Source organism: Vulpes lagopus, chromosome 14 (assembly GCF_018345385.1).
Source record: "Vulpes lagopus strain Blue_001 chromosome 14, ASM1834538v1, whole genome shotgun sequence".
NCBI classification, from domain to species: domain Eukaryota; kingdom Metazoa; phylum Chordata; class Mammalia; order Carnivora; family Canidae; genus Vulpes; species Vulpes lagopus.
The window spans coordinates 9430463-9448419 of record NC_054837.1 but is presented as its reverse complement, the minus strand read 5'-3'; the positions used below and the strand labels follow the sequence as shown (position 1 = coordinate 9448419).

Sequence of the window (17957 nt, the reverse complement as noted above, 5' to 3'; positions counted from 1 at the left end):
CAAGTCAGACATAACCGACTGAGCCACTCAGGTGCCCTGAGGTTTTACATTTCTTTGTGCTTTTTTAATATTTGCCAAAACATGTTCTAGGAGAAAATGTTACAATCAGGGAAAACATGTAAGTTAAAAATATATACATATGGGGGAAAATCCATACTTTTATGATTAAATAGTTAAAAGAGCATAAAGTAACAGGCAAGAGAGGAATGGAAATATTAAATTCCCACTTTCCTTCAATGTCCCTCCATTTTACAGTCAGAGGGGAAAATAAAACACAAAGAGAGCTACAGACCAACCACAATAAAGTGATCGTTTCAGAGACTCCGGACTCTTCCACCAGTGAATCTCACATCCTGACAAAAAGAATAGTCTCTCAAGAAACATCCCTATAAATAAGAAAGCGAAGAAAGTGGACTTATAGCAGACTGAGTCAATGAGATCCAAAGAATGCTGATTGACCACCATGGAACCAAAGGGAGGAGTCTGAGGCCCTGTCAAAATCTACGTACTTGTTCTGTGCAATACTTTACCAACACCTTGTTCAAACACACAGAAGATATATAATGCCACATACCTGACAGGTGAAGCTAATGTGCTACAAGATAAAATGGAAACTTGGAACTCCTCAAAATTGTCATAACCTCATTATTATATATGGAAAAAATATGACTGTACACAAAAAGATAACTCAATATCACCACATGCCAAATACATATACACTTAAGATTTTAAATATTTTTGCTCTCAGTCCTTTTCTCTGCCCTAGAGATTTCAAGTCTTCTTACCTAAGGACTAGTAATCATTTCTCTTGAAAATATACATGTAACATGTTGTACCTGCTTGGCTATCTAATAAGGTAAGATTGTTTTCTGTCTTTGCAATCTCTGTCTTGCAATCTCTGTCTTTGCAACAGATTGCTTGTGATGCACATCATGTCCTGGTTTAATGCTTATTCAATAACTACTACCTTCTGTGGAGAGGGCTTCTCTACTACCTTCGTGGAAAGCACTTGGGAAATTTTGTTGGGAATTATATTTCCCCAGAAATAGTGCCTGAAGGACTATTTTTAATGGGGTGATCAGAAAAGACCTAAGAAGGTGCCCATTAAAATGAGATCTGATTAAGAAGGAACCAGCCAGGACGAATCAGGCAAAAGCATTCTGGCAGAGGCCACTGGAGAGGCAGAATAATGGGAAAGAGAAAGTGGGGATGTACAGAAGTCCAAGTACGGGCAGAAACAGGGAGCCTGGTTTGTACTGTAATAGCAATAGAGCCAAGGTGGTGCACGTTAAAAACTCCAGTTTAGAACTGAGGTTTGAAAGAATCCTTCTGGCTGCCGCATGAAAAATGCATTTGGGAGGACAAGAGTGAAACCACAGAGAGGTCAGGAGATGCTTCAGTAGGCCAGGCAAAGATGGTAATGATCAAAACAGACAGACACAGTCCAGCTCAGGATGTTTCAGTGGAAGATTATAAGACTTGATGATGGACAACATGTGGAAGCGAGGGAAAGATTGGGTTGCCACTCGACAAAGTACCTGAAGGATGCAGGATGATGTGGGGTCTGAGAACTATTCCATACAAGAAGCAGTTAAGAAGCAACATTTAGCCTGGAGACAATAAGACTATAGATAAACACAACTGCTGTCTTCATGTATTTGAAGGGTTCCAGTAACATCATCAGTAATATCTACCCCTATTTGTGCAACAGTTATTAGTGCATTTATCTGTCCACTAATCTGCAAGCTCCCCGGAGGCACAAAATCATCTCTTATCTTCGTATCTCTGTCTTCTACACTGTGGACAAGAGCTAAAACAGACATACTCACTCTCCCCCAGGATGCAGGCCTGCCTCTATTCTTAGTTTTTGCTCAGACTTCATTGGCCAGTGTGGCAGGTTCTCTTCTCAATCCAGGCTGCCAGCCTATTCTGGCACTTGCCCGGGGGCGGGGGGCAAACCCCAGGGTCTCTTCATTTACATCAAGCATAAGAACTAGATTTCTCCTCACAGGGCAGATGTTCTGGATTGGGTTTCATTTCCTGTTTGCTTATTCCTTTCTTTTTTAGGCATTACACTCTGGACACTAATACTCAGAGTGGATGTAAACATGAGCTCTAGCAATATCCCAGGATAAGAATTCCCCATCAGGAACATGTTTAAACCCTGCTGCTCATGTAGCTGTCACCCTACCTGGTAGAGACATCTGAAGGCAGCACAATTTTTACCATTCTTGTCTCCATCTTAAATCCCCAGAGGAGCTCTGGACTATTCTTTTTTTTTTTTTTAAGATTTTATTTATTTATTCATGAGAGACACACACACACACAGAGAGAGAGGCAGAGACACAGGCAGAGGGAGAGGCAGGCTCCATGCAAAGAGCCCGAAGTGGGACTCGATCCTGGGTCTCCAGGATCACACCCTGGGCTGCAGGCAGCGCTAAACCGCTGCGCCACCGGGGCTGCCCAGCTCTGGGCTATTCTGACTTCAAACCTTCCTCCCTATCTCCACTTAATTAAAAATATATAAATAGAAATCATTTGTGACAATTTAAGATTACTCTAAAAGCTAGACACACAGTTTTAAAATGTGAAGGAAAGATACCAAAAAGAACTAATAAACCACTTAGAGACCTACATAATAATTCAGGAATGCATGAACCACATCTGTGTGGCAGGCAGAACAATGGCCTGCCCAAAGATGTCTGTGTCCTAATTCCTGGAACCTGTGAGCATGTAACCTCGCATGGCAAATGGATGTAATTAGGTTGCAGATGTAAACAGGTTAAAAGGACTTTGAACTGAAGAGATTATTCTAGATTATTTCCGTGAGGCAAAAGAGGAGGTGAGAGTGACAGGATGTGAGGGCTTGGCCCCACATTGCTGGTGTTGAAGATGGAAGAAGAGGCTATGATCGAGGAATGTAGGGATCTCTAGAAGCTATAATAGCAATGGTTGTCCCCTAGAGTCTCAAGATAGGTATATAGCCCCGCCATCACCTCTTTAGTCCAGTGATACCAGTGTTGGGCTTCTAATCTATAGAACTGCAAAACAATAAATTAGTGTTGTTCTAAACCACTAAGTTTGGGCAGCCCTGGTGCTCAGTGGTTTAGCACTGCCTTCAGCTCAGGGCGTGATCCTAGAGACCCCGGATCGAGTTCCAGGTCAGGCTCCCTGCATGGAGCCTGCTTCTCCCTCTGCCTGTGTCTCTGAGCCTCTGTGTGTGTGTGTGTGTGTGTGTGTGTGTGTGTCTCATTAATAAATAAATAAAATCTTAAAAAAAATAAACCACTAAGTTTATGGTAATTTATTACAGCTACAATAGGAAACTAAACAATTGGTCATAGAATATTATACAAAACTCAAGACCTAGACTACCTATCCAGCAAGATATAAACATTACTAATCAGATTATAGGCAATACTTAATTCCATCTTTTTTTTTCCCCCGTATTTTCCATTGGGAACATTGTTAATTAACTTTAGAATCAGAAAATTTTTTTAAAAATTTTAAATACTGCAAACAACTTTGCTATTAATGTATCTATCTATCTATCTATCTATCTATCTAACTGGGGGGGTAGGGGGAAGAGGCGAGAGAATCTCAACAGGCTCAGTGCAGAGCCTGATCCCACCACCCCAAGATCATAACCAGAGCCCAAAACACGAGTTAGACACTCAACCAAATGAGCCACCCAGGCACCCCAATGCATATTTTTTTTTTTTTAGTATTTTATTTATTTATTCATGAAAGACACAGAGAGAGAGACAGAGATAGAGGCAGAGACACAGGCAGAGGGAGAAGCAGGCCCCTCACAGGAAGCCCAATGCAGGACTTGATCCCGGGTCCCCAGGACCACACCCCGGGCCGCAACGAGCCACCCAGGCACCCCAATATCTTATCTTTAAAAGGATGATAATATTTATACTCTGAAAGCTTGAAAAATAAGAGAAAAGTGTATAGAATTTCAAAGAATATAATCTGGGTAATTCAAGAACAAAGAAGTAATGTAAAACTGAAAGAAAATCTAAGTCAAATAAGCTAAACAGATATTTTCTACAGACAACAGTCTTATAACTTCTTTAATTCCAACATCTCACTATCAGTAAATCAATTCCTATTTATTTATTTTTTAAAGATTCTTAATTAATCTCTATACCCATTGTGAGGCTCAAATTTACAACCCCAAGATCAAGAGTCACGTGCTTTACTAACTGAGCCCGCCAGGCACTCCAGAACAACTCCTATTTAACTACAACTTCCCAGAGAGTCTCAATTCAAGGAGAAAAGTTTTTCTGTTTTGAAGGAACAAGAGATGCAGCTATGCCAACCCTGACAAAGACACCTGTGGCTACATAACAACAGACATGGCAAAAAATGAAGCAGATAGCACCTGAAACAAGAGACTCGAGCATATAAAGTTTAACTTCACAAAATGGCCTTGAAAATATTTCACAGCTCTATGTGAATAAAACCAAACTTTTAAAATCACTTCATTAGCAAAGAAGGAAGGAAGGAAGGAAGGAAGGAAGGAAGGAAGGAAGGAAGGAAGGAAGGAAGGAAGGAAAGAAAGAAAAAGAAAGAGAGAAAGAGAGAAAGAAAAGAAAGAAAGAAAGAAAGAAAGAAAGAAAGAAAGAAAGAAAGAAAGAAAGAAAGAAAAAGAAAGAAAGAAAGAAAGAAAGAAGAAAGGAAAAAAATTTACAGGACAAATGGAATTTAACACTGAGCTTTTCTTGGTGTAGTTTCTGTAAAAACATCTAGAATCCATGCGAGTTCTACTATTAGACTGAAATGATGTTCACCTGGGCTTCAGACCTGCGGCCCTCCAATAACTCCCAAATGTACACAGAATTGGAGACGGAGAGCCAGAAGAAATTGCACATTTATCTGCCAAATAACCCTTTCAGGTAGATCATGTGTAATCTTATCCTTGTTTATAGGCTAGGCAACTAGGCCCAGATAGGGTAAGTACAAACTTAGACAACAGGCTCTTAACTAGACCCTCTCTCTGACCTTTGTCTCTCCCTACTCCAATATCACCACTGCGGGCCCACACACCTTCAACAGCTCCCCATCCCAGTGAACACTCAATTCACCCTCCCAACCTGGCAATGAAGGTCTTTCCTGATTTCCCCCCAAAACTGGCCCCAAATACAGTGCTCACTTCTCCATGTCTGGCTTCTTCCATGTTCTTCACTCATCTGCGACATTTCGTTCAATCTGCCTATCTCCCTATAAAAATTCTACCCATCCTTCCAAGATCCATCTCAACTGTCTCCCACTTCTCAAAGCTTATCCAGACAGCAGCAATGTGCTATGATCTTTCCCACTGCATCTCCCAATAGCCCATCAAGAGCAACATACTTGATAATTATCTCGAGATAATTATCTTTTTTTTAAAAAGATTTTATTTATTTATTTAAGACAGAGAGAGCACAAGTGAGGAGGAGGAGGAGCAGCAGAGGGAGAGGGAGAAGCACACTTCCTGCTAAGCAAGGAGCCCAATGCAGGGCTCAATCTCAGACCCTGAGATCATGACCTGAGCCAAAGGCAGATGCTTAACAACCAAGCTACCCAGGCACCCCGAGAGAATTATCTTTTTTAAAAAAATATTTTATTTATTTATTCATGAGAGATACAGAGAAAGAGAGAGAGAGAGAGGCAGAGACACAGGCAGAGGGAAAAGCAGGCTCCACACAGGGAGCCCGATGCGGGACTTGATCCCGGGACTCCAGGATCACACCCTGGGCCGAAGGTAGGCGCCAAACTGCTGAGCTACCCAGGGATCCCTGAGAATTATCTTTTTAAAAATCTTATTTTGGAGTTACTTGAATACTTGTCTTCCACTCACTGCACACAGGACTATATCCCCCTTAGCCTATATCCACTGCACCCTACACATTCCATAAACTTAACTATTTAGGGGAACTAAAGCGGCCAATGTGACAGGGATTTAATGGGAGGAGAAGGAAAGGAAAAAGAAGAAGATCACTAGAATCTAGCCTTCCTATTGTAGGGTTTTAACTATGTTGTGACATTTGTCATAAAATCAGTACTGAGCACAGTGCTGGCATGCAATTGGCATTGAACAAATATTTGCAGCAGCATCAAACGAATGGAGAGATGGATGAAAGAATAATCTAACGAAGTCATATATAATATACAGTCACAGCCTCACAATTCTTATGATCTAGCCAGAGTTACACAACCAATAAAAATGACACAACTAGTAAAGAATGCAAGCCAGAAACCAAATGATGATGGGCCCTGAAAGCCTGGCTTTGGGTCTAGGCTCTGATGCAAAATGCCCTTGGAAACTGGGACTCTTGTGAAGAGGGGAAAAAAAAAAAAAAGTGAAGACTTGAAACCAGGTCCTACTGAAGTCATCACATATCAGATAAGGGAAAACCAGTTCTGGTGGGTTCCAGTATCTAAATACTGGAAGCTAACAGTTACTGAGCATTTATCACATGTGAGGTGCTGGTTTGTACAATCTCCTCTAATCCTCACAACAGTACACTGAGTAGTTATTATTTATTATCCCCATTCTAAGGATGAAGAAACTGAGACACAGAGAGGACATTGTCCTAATGCAGAATAATGCATTAATACTATAATTTTTAAAATGAAAAAAAAACTAATTTATTTTCAGAATTTTGCAACAAACTAACAGGTTCATTGTTTTTAGAGGGCAGAGTAGATCCCATCATTGTAAGAGGTCACTAAACTTAAATCTGACAGAGATGGCCAGGGTTACTTCCATTTATAAAAAAGATCCAGAGGGGCTCTGGGCAACACTTTGAGATCAATAAGCCAACGGACAGCAAGGAGGCTATAAAGGTAACTTACAAAGAACTTTCGACAATATATATATATTTTTTTAAATTTTATTTATTTATGATAGTCACAGAGAGAGAGAGAAAGAGAGAGAGAGAGAGAGAGAGAGAGGCAGAGACACAGGCAGAGGGAGAAGCACGCTCCATGCACCGGGAGCCCGACGTGGGATTCGATCCCGGGTCTCCAGATCGCGCCCTGGGCCAAAGGCAGGCGCTAAACCGCTGCGCCACCCAGGGATCCCGACAATATATTTTTTTAAAGATTTTATTTACTTATTCATGAGAGACACAGAAAGAGAGGCAGAGACACAGGCAGAGGGAGAAGCAGGCTCCATACAGGGAACCCGATGTGGGACTTGATCCCAGGATTCGATCCTGGGACTCCAGGATCACATGCTGAGCCAAAGGCAGACACTCAACCGCTGGGCCACCCAGGCGTCCCTTGACAATATTTTTTTTAACTCAAGGCTATTAAAAAACAGAGATCAGGGCACCTGGGTGGCTCAGTCAGTTAAGCATTCAACTCTTCATCTCAGCTCAGGTCTTGATCTTAGGGTCATGAATTCAAGCACCAGTGTGGAGCCTACTTAAAAAAAAGAGAGAGAGAGAGAGAGAGAGAGAGAGAGACCACAAGGTGAATTTAGACTGCCAAAGGGAAATGCCAAACCAAAGAGAAAACAAGATGCCCTCATAAGTCTGAATGACTGGGCAGAAAACTGCATATGAAAAGTCAAACATAACAGTGGGTGTAGGAAAGGTATTTAGGTCAAAATAAAGCCACTCTAATAGCATTACAAGCTGGCTAATTAAACAATTTTTTAAGAATACAACTTTTGTTATCTGAAACTTCTGGGAATAGTCTTACTGGAGAGAAAGAAAATTCCCTGAGAACTAGAGATTAAGCTTTAAGTATTAGTGGCAGTGTTTTGTTAAATCCATTTTTAAATTGTTTTTCTCAAATGTACTGTCCCCATGGAGAACACTGAACATAAGCTAACCTTTGTTTTTTTTTTTTTTAAGATTTTATTTATTTATTCATGAGAGACAGAAAGAGACAGAGATATAGGCAGAGAGAGAAGCAGGATCACAACCTGAGCCAAAGGCAGACGCTGAACCACTGAGCCACTCGGGCATCCCTATGTGTGCCTTTACAAGCAATGAGTGAGTTTTGTTTCTTGAGCCCTGCTCATGTGCCTGGTAGGGTACAGTACATACAAATGCACATCTGTGATTCCTGACATATCATTTCAATAAGCAATGATCAGGGTAGCTCCACAGAGTTGGGAGGTTGTGATTTTCACTCCAACTCTGCTGCTTCTTACCTAAGTGACCCAAGATAACGACAAAACCCACCTGAACATCTCGGACTTTGTATTTCCTTCTGTAAAATATGGACAAAACACCAAGCGTGTGTGTGTATATATACCTATATATGGAAATCCACAGAATCTTGCTGATGTTGTAAAACTATGCAAATATTGGCAAGTCATCCCCCTCAAGCTTCAGTTTTCTCACATATAAGAGGATAAACAAAAAAAAAAAAAGAGGATAAACAGTTTTTTGCAACGTATGCTCTAGCAATAAAATCCTGTCCAAGAACCACCTATAGTCATAAGAGAGTAACAGGACCTGGGTTTAACTTCCTGCCATAAAACAACTAGGAAAACAAATAAATATATGAAACCACTGATTTCACACACTGGACAAGTAGCACAGGTCTATAATACCTGAGAGACAGGAAACAAAGTAAGCCCTATGACTGCCTGGTTTTCTGCCAGAAGACACATCTCAGACCACAGCATAGGAAAGGGCATTCCAAGCATCATGATGGTCTAAGTGGAAGAGACAGAAAAAGAGTACAGGAAGTCTAAAGTAGCTGGAAATTCTGAAGAGGAGAGAGCTAAACAAAAAACGCTCCAAAAATCATAACAGAGTTCCCCTGAATCTTGGATGGATACTAGACATACCAGTATAGTTGATATTCCATGAAGATGGAAAACAACCACCAGGAAACTGTGAGCTGAATGGCTCCAAGACCTCATACAGAGCTGAGAGATATCTGAGTTACTCCCACCCAGAGCAGAAAGCCCTCAAAGCATTCAGTAGAGACCTCAAGAGGACCGCACCACAGCAGTGGAGTTAGTTAAACTAACCCTGTAGCAAAAGCTATTCTAGACCTGCCCTAACAAAGTTTTAAAGTTAGCTTTGTAATAGATGCAGAAAAAGCATTTGAAAAAAATTCCACAGTACTTCACAATAAAAAACACTCAGCAAACTAGAAATAGGAGGGAATTGGAGGGCCTGGGCGGCTCAGTGGGTTAAGTGTCCAACTTCTGATTTCAGCTCAGGTCATAATCTTGGGACTGTGAGACTGAACCCTGTGATGGGTTCTGCACTGGGCATGGAGTCTGCTTAAGATTCTCCCTCTCCCTCTTCCTTTGCCCCTACCCAGGTCCAAAAAAAAAAAAAAAAGAAAAGAAAAAGAAAAAGTAAAAAGAAAAAAGAAAAGAAAAGAAATAGAAGGGAACTTAATAAAAGGCATCTATAAAAAACTCACAATGAACATCATATTTACCGGTTAAAGGCTGAAAGTTGCCCCCCCCCCATCAGAAACAAGACAAAGACGTCCACTCTCACTGTCTCCATCTAGTATTATTCTGGAGGTTCTAACCAGGACAACGAGACAAGAAAATGGGAAAAAAAGGCATTTGGTTTCTTTTTTTTTTTTTTTTTAATCTTTTTTGGCATTTGGTTTCAAAAAGAAAAAGCAAAGTTATATTTACAGATGGCATAATGTTGTACATAGAAAAAATCTTAAGAAGTATTAGAACTAAAAGCAAGTTTTTTAATCTTTTTTGGCATTTGGTTTCAAAAAGAAAAAGCAAAGTTATATTTACAGATGGCATAATGTTGTACATAGAAAAAATCTTAAGAAGTATTAGAACTAAAAGCAAGTTCAGCAAAGTTGCAGGAACAAGATCAATATACAAAAATCAACTGCAACTATTAGGGTTTCAGTCTTACAAGATGAAAGAGTTCTGAAGATGGATGGTGGTGATGGTAGTAAAACATTATAAATGTATTCACCAACACCATTTACTTTTGCTTCTTGGCACTTGTTAGCATTTTTAATTACATTTTCTTATAGTTTTTTGTTTAATGACAGCTCCATGACAGTAAGACGATGTCTACTCATTCATCCCTCTAATGGGCTCCTTCAAGGCCTGGCATACAGCAAGCCCTCAAAGATTTATTATATAAATGAATGAATGAATGAACGAATGAATGATCAAACAAATGTCACCATCGTTTGCTTTATAATGGTACATATAGCTTGGTTTCCCTGAATCCAGACCACCAGACCAGCCTTACACATAGAAATAGTCAGGAAAAGAGAATAGCTTCAGCAGCAAAGATAGAGCCACTCAGAACTAAGTAAGTAGGGCAGCCCTGGTGGTTCAGTGGTTTAGCGCCGCCTTCAGCCCAGGGCCTGATCCTGGAGACCCAGGATCGAGTCCCACTCAGGCTCCCTGTATGGAGCCTGTTTCTCCCTCTGCCTGTGTCTCTGCACCCACCTCCCCGTGTCTCTCATACACTTCTTTAAAAAAAAAAAAAAAAGAATTAAGTGAATAAATGCAAGTGAGATTTGAGGATTTTTGCCTCAACTCATATAAACTAAAGTACTGTTCTGGCCGGCTTGGCAATTGTGGATGGGTCTTGATGGAAAAAGGCCAAACCTTTTTCCAAAATGCCAAGATGGATGAGAGAAGTAAATACAAAAAAATAAATAAATATATAAGTAATGAAGAAAATGAAGTGCACAGATACATTTCAGCAATTTAAATCAGGGATGGGAATAGCTGCTGATAGAAGGGATTGGAGGCAACCACATCTCCACTAGGTACAAACTGCAAACAGATAGTAGAAGACAAAATCTGCAGTAAGGAGTCAGAAATAGAACATTTCTGCCCTCTGGGGGAGCAAACAGCTAGTGACACATCAATTCTGAGAATCCCTAAGGACATGGAGATAAACAATGCAGCCATAATCTTAACGCACATTACTCATGACCCTGAAATATTCATGGGCTCTTTAATGTCTCATCAATTCAATCCAAACTCTAAGTCTGAGACTACCTATGAAGCCACCTGCTTTCTTCTCATTCTCATCTACACTCTTCCCTTTAAATATACTATATTTCTGATGAACCCTATTGCTGCTGCTCCTCATTTTCCTCTGTATTTTACTCTCTGTTCTATCTGAAATGACTTTCCCTTGCCAACCACTGGTGGCATTTACAAATGTCCATCCCTATCACTTTCCGGCCTTCCTTATTCAAAATCTCAGCTGAAAGTAACCTCCCGGCAAGTACCAACAATACTTTTACTTTCTTAGAGCATGTTTCACTTTTTTACCCTTCCATTACATTTTTACTACCCATCAAGAGCCATAGGCTTGGGGCCTGAAGAAAAAATTATCTGTACCTCCCATTGTCACACCAGTAGAGTGCAAAATGGGTTCTATTGAAAAGCCATATGGTTAACTACCACTTCCTTTATGGACAGCCCCCCACCTATCACTGCTTCTACTTACTTGTAAATTAGTTGAGGGTCAGAATTATGTGCACACCTAGTAGACCAAACTGTTGAAAGAAAGATACCCAGAGCATAAACAGCTAGAAGCCAGTATCTAAGCAACTGCAAGTATGAAGAGAAACCTGAATTCAAGTTTCCACATAGTAGAAAACAAGAGCACAATATCACATGACCACTTCTCCCTTGTAGGTTTTTTGGTTGTTTAATTCATAATTTAACATAGCCAACCATGATCAAATATCATTATCTTAGAATCAAAAGAATAAGACTCCCTCTTACGCTTGAAGAATTGTCAGAAAAAAGTAAATAAAATCCAACAACAACAATGCTATAGATAAATATGCATGAGTTGTCTTGCTGATGCTATCTACCATAACTAAGTACAGTCCTTTGAAAACAGTTGTGCAATAAACATCAAAACCCATCCACAATTTAACAGAAGAATGTGATTCAGAAGAAGACAAGACTCTAGTTGTACAAACATGCTATTTTACAAGGGGAAAACTAGGCAGCGTAAATAGAGAAAGGTTTAATTATGATCTATCAATACAAAATATGATATGTAGCCATTAAAATAATAAATATAGGCTATTTTTTAAACTCTTTTTTTTAAGATTTTATTTGTTTATTCATGAGAGGCACAGAGAGAGAGAGAGAGAGGCAGAGACACAAGCAGAGGGAGAAGCAGGCTCCATGCAGGGAGCCCGATGTGGGACTCGATCCCAGGTCTCCAGGATCAGGCCCTGGGCTGAAGGCAGCACTAAACCGCTGAGCCATCCGGGCTGCCCAATAGGCTATTTTTTTTTTTTTTAAAGCAATAACATAAATATAGCTAAAGACTAAAACGGAGATCTAAGAAATTAAAATGCTAATGCATTCAGGTTATGGGCTGAATTGTGTCCCTCGCCCCCTAAATTCATATATTGAAATCCTCATCTGCAAGTACCTCAGAATGTGACTGTATTTGGACAAAGGGTTTTTAGGTTAACACAAGATGAGTGAGCCAGTCCTATCAATCTAATATTCTTATAAAAAGAAATTATAATACAAAACGACAGAGACGAAAGACTATGTGAAGGCACATGAAGACAGCTATGTACAATCAAAGAGAAAGGCTTCAAAAGAAATTAACACTACTGACAGCTTCATCTTGGATTTCTAGCATCCAGAATTATGAGAAAATAAATTCCTGCTGTTTAAGTCATTGTGGTATTTGTTACAATAGCCCTAGCAAACTAATATGGTTAATGTGGCATGATTACAGGTAAAGATTTTCTTCTTCCAATTTTTTCTCAAAATATATTAGATATGGTTTAACAACAGTGGTTCTAGCATCATGAATTTTCTCTACGGACACTAATTTTCCCTCCTCTTACTCTATAGATGGTTGTTTTTCACATGGCCTCACAAAGGAAAGGGAGTGAATGGAAATTTTCAGCTTCACAAGTCTGAAAAAAAATGCCAATATCATGATTTTCACTCCAAGGCAAACCACTCTAAAGGAGTAGATAATCATGCACCCTCAGAAAACCCTGAGCGTCAGGACATACATTCCTCTAATTAGAGATGAAAGTTAACCAGCACTTCTGGAGCACATCTCTCCATGAGGAAGGCTCTGGCTTGTCCCTAATGCTGCAGTGCCGTTTAAATACCACATTGAGGGCAGCGCGGGTGGCTCAGCGGTTTAGCGCCACCTTTGGCTCAGGGTGTGATCCTGGGGACCTGGGATTGGGTCCCACATCGGGCTCCCTGCATGGAGCCTGCTTCTCCCTCTGCCTGTGTCTCTGGCCCTCTCTCTCTCTCTCTCTGTCTGTCATAAATAAATAAATAAAATCTTAATAAATAAATAAATAAATAAATACCACATTGAGTTAGCTAAGACACTTCAAGATTCTGGCATTCTAACTGAAGAAAAGAGGATATTTTAAGACACGGGAAAATATTCTGATCAAAGCCTCCTGAGGGTGGGAAGGGCAAAGAATGCTGCCTACTTTTCAGCTCTGTCAGGAACTCTTCATGTCCCAGGGTTCAGGGTCCATTAGTATGATACAGGCCAGACAAGGAAAGGCAGGAACAGGTCATCAAGATCCTAGATACAGAGGAGTATAAGTAGACAGATCCAGGAGGAAGCTAGACAGAGGCAGCTCAGTACCATTCTGAAGACAAATGAGAATGAGGAAAGCAGAGCAAGACTAGCAGGCAGAAAGAAATCAGAGAGTAGGAGACTGGAAGCCAACCATACATGGAGATTCCACTACAGACAGTACTCTCTTGTCTATTTCTCTCCTCTCACCTTTCTCCGAGGAGAGGGCTGCATGGGATGTGATCTAGAGGGACACTGACGGTGTCTTCAGGATAGCCCGCAATCCTGGGGGTGGGTCTTATGACTGCGGCTCCAGTGTTAGAGCAGCCTAGCAGGAAAAGGTCAAAGCTCAGCTACAGATCAGAGAATAGATACCAAGGGTTTGACTATCTGAACATGGCAGGAGTCTGGTCACCGGACGTGGGATACAAGAGTAGATGGGGTACTTGTTGTAGTAAGTCTGACTTGATGCTAATCACCCGAGCAATCTCATTATTAACAGTGTTTCTTATTGATTTGGCCTACCTACCATGTACTAATTAACAGTAGGTGCTCAACAAATGTTTTCTGAATGAAAGAGTGAATTAATTAAAGGAAAAGTAGAATTTACTTAGACAATAGGCTAAGTTTCACAGCCTGGGATCAGAGTGGGTGAGTGGAGTAAGGAAACACCACTGTGGCATATAGTCAGATAAAGACAGGAAAAGTTATGTCGTTAATATTCCCCAAGTGCCATAAAAGAGGTCAGGGCTGCCTGAGTTACTAATGTCTGAGCTGAGATGTCAGGTCTAGCTCAGAAAACTGAGCTGTCCTCAGCTCCACCCTATTTGGACCAAGCCTTCTCTCTGGAAAAAAATAAAGGAAAAAAAAAAAAACAGAAATAAATGAGAAAAAGAGGTTTTTCAACACTTATCTCCCCACTTAAATCCTCACCTTCATTATCCTGGGTACTCAGAAATTCCTTTACTCTAAAAAACCTCAAAAATACTTCCCTAGGAATGCTGAGGGCTTATTGTCAATTGTTTCAAAGTAGTGGAATGTAGTGAGCAGCCATATATTATAAGACTAAATAGTAACAATGATCCCTAGCATAATCAAGTCTCAGGATCCCAGAGGAGGATAAGAGGAATCCATGTATATCTGATGGAATCAGCCATCTACAGAAGCCTTCTCTAAGAAAGAAATTATTTCAAGGTTCCTAAGACCACTCACACATACATAGTTGTACTCGTCACTAAATTACAGTAAATTATACTAATTTATCAGCAAGAGAAAAAGACAGATGGAATCTAGAGAAACCTGTGCATGGGCATCTTCATGTTCTCTCCCTCCTGTAAAGGTATACACCAAGCATGCTCCCTTTTATAGCAGCAATGTAGTAACATGAATGCTATGTTTGTACCTAGGGATGTCCATTAGAGACACAGCACCCAAGGTTTTTTATTGATAGACACAGGCACTGTCTGCCTAGCAACCGTCAAAATTCCAGATTCCCAGGAGGAAAGCAGGTGTCAATATAAACCATATTGTTTGTACAAAGAGTCTAGGCACAATGAACCACCCCTATCAGTTAGGGAATGGAGGGAACAGTCAGTTCAAGTGTCAAGTTCCCAGATGTGAGCCAAGAACCAACATTGCAAGCAACCCCTTCTGAAGACTGCAGCCTCAAGCTGGCTCGGTTAAGTCTTTTCTAAAGTGACTTGTAAATGTTGCCAAAGAAGCTGAAGTAGCCCCAAACTAAGAGATGGTACTGGGGAGCTGTGAACCTAAAAGCTGTATTAATTATTTGTATATCTTAATTTTGACAACCAAAGCAGTTACTATCAGATACAAAGCTAACAATGCTGCAATTACAGAATGTTCTTTTGATTATGGAAGAAGACTAAAGCAAGCCAGTTGAGCTTAAGGTACATTTCTCAGAGTTACTGAGTAGGAAAGGGTACCCTGCTAAAGCCGCAGGACTGTCTTCACCCAATTCCCTACAATCTCTCCTCTTCTCCAAGTCCAGCAAACAAACTTCTGATATGCTTTTTGGTCCTCCCACTAAGAAGAGAATGTGCTGACTAGCTGGCATGAATTTGTTTTTTGTTTTAAAGATTTTTATTTATTCGCGAGAGACACAGAGAGAGAGAAAGAGAGAGGCAGAGATACAGGCAGAGGGAGAAGCAGGTTCCATGCAGGAAGTGCGACATGGGACTCGATCCCAGGACTCCAAGATCAAGGCCTGGGCCGAAGGTGGTGCTAAACTGTGAGCCACCTGGGCTGCCCTTTTTTTTTTTTTAAAGCCTGGCATGAATTTGATTTGTTGTTTTTTTTTAAATTTTTATTTATTTATGACAGTCACAGAGAGAGAGAGAGAGAGAGAGAGAGAGAGAGTGAATTTGATTTGTTAAGCCAGCACTATGGTCCATCAGTCAGGCTCATGCAATGCTCACAGTTCTCAATCATTAGGTACCAGGTGCCTGCCTTTAGTTCTGTCATTTTGTTGATCTTCATAACCTCTTAACACATACTGTTCATGTATTTTGCAGAAGAAAGCAAAGGTCAGATTGGGGAACTCACCTACCCAGAATCACTAATATAAGCAAATGATACGGGATTTAAATTCAGATATTCATATCTCTAGAACTCATGTACTTTCTCCTGAATTCCTCCTTCAATTAGAAGTCAAGTTGGCATCAATCTCCCAGGACCTGCTCACCCTACAGGTAAGTTAGAAATCAGATTTAAGAACCCACAAAGCCAAGGACACTATGCAGAGAGCCTAATACAGCATTTCAGCCTCACCCTCACCAGGACCACAAAATGACTCTCAACTGCAGCAGATGGGTCTCCAGTCTCTACCACTTTTCTCCTACTCTTAGACGACAGATCTCTTTGTACCTGCCAGAAAGCTGCATCGAAGAAAAAAACAAACAAACAAAAACATCGCATAGGGTGTCTCGGTGACACAGTTGATCCAGGAGCCAGCTCTTGGTTTCAGCTGGGGTCCTGATCTCAGGGTCATGAAATCCAGTCCAGCTATGAAGTCCACAGTCCACCTAAGACTCTCTATCCTCCCCGCCCCCAACCCTCCGGATCATGCATATGCATGCTCTCTCTCTCTCTAATAAATGAATCTTAATTTTAAAAAAGAGAAAGAAAAAAATGAATACCACCCCTTCAGTGCTAACACACCATAATTAATCTCATCACAGGGTGGTTGGGGAGGAAAGCTGATGTTTACTGCTCACCCACTCTAGGGAAGGCCCTTTATGCTTGAATTCGTTTACTCCTCAAGAACCACTGCATTTCACCCATAAGGAAACAGGCTCTCAGAGTTGAAATAACTTGCCCAGGCGGACCAAGAGAGACAGTGCAGGGAACAAACAGGTCTGACTCTAAAATCTGGGTTCTTTCCACCAGTGGAGGCACACTTTTGAGTTTCCTTTCACCTTTCTCCCGAGGCAAAGAAATTCCCCCCGGCATCAATTCGCCTTCCTCCTCTGAAGCAATCCTGAATTCAATCCTCTGCCCGCTGACACTTCATTCCTCCTCGCTGCCACCATCCCTTCTTCAAAACACAATCTCCTACCAGTCTAATGCCCCCTCTAGACTCACAGAAAGACAACGCGCCGATCTGCATTTCAGAAGCTCTTTCAGATGTACTGTTTCATCCGCCCTTCACAGCAGCGTGAGGCGGGCAAAGCAGGTAAGCACCCCCCGCCCCCCCCCCACTTTACGAGAACAGCATCTCTCCAAGGTCACGGAATAAGCAGCAGAGGAAGTCGGGAGCTGAGCCCCTAGGGTTCGACCCTGGTCCTTTGCTCTTCCCACAGCTTCTCCCTGCCTGCCGCCCCCGCCCCTGCGATGTCACAAGGTGCCTCCTTGGCTCAAACCCCGGCCAGTGGCTCAGGTCCCTCTCGCGCCACCCACCCGCCAAGTCCCCGTCTGCCCTGCGCACTCCTTGCCCAAACCACCCCGTTACCCCCCCCCTCTCTCTTCACCGGCGATCTCCACCCACGGGCCTCCTCACCACCACCCCCGTCCTGTCACAGGCAGCTAGCGAGCCCTGTTCAGCCTCCCACAGACCCTCGCCCCGCCGATTACCCGCTTTGCCGCCCCGAACCCCCTTCTCCTGTCAGCCCGAGGCCCGGGCGGCCAAGGCTACCTTCTCCAAAGACGCCGGTCTCTGCACGGCCAGGGAGCGGGCCAACGACAGGACCGTGTTGAAGTAGAAGCCCCTCGAGGAGCTGGAGCCGGAGCTGGAGCCGCCGCCGCCGCCGCCGCCGGAGCTGCCGCCGCCCCCTCCCCGGGCTGCGGCAGCCGCCATCATCGCGCGCGCGGCGGCGCTGCCCGCGGGCTCCTAGCACCCGGCCTGCGAGCGCCACAGCCCACGGCGCAGGCGCGGCGGCATCCGCCTTCCCCTCCACGTGACCTCTGTTGTCGACACCGAATGGGGCGTGG

At 42.1% G+C, this 17957-nt stretch overlaps 1 protein-coding gene across 2 annotated transcripts in view; it reads right to left on the bottom strand.

Annotated features, from left to right (window-relative positions):
• Positions 1-17898, bottom strand: part of PI4KA (phosphatidylinositol 4-kinase alpha) — a 119347-nt gene extending 101449 nt beyond the window's left edge. Inside the window, exon 1 of one of the 2 annotated variants that reach the window (XM_041728420.1) lies at positions 17662-17898. In XM_041728420.1, the coding sequence (XP_041584354.1) occupies positions 17662-17826 (165 nt within the window). In that variant the 5' untranslated portion in view covers positions 17827-17898. Of the gene's footprint in view, positions 1-17111; positions 17229-17661 lie in introns of those variants that run through there. The other variant, XM_041728421.1, reaches the window with a different exon arrangement.
• Positions 17899-17957: the final 59 nt, after the last annotated feature.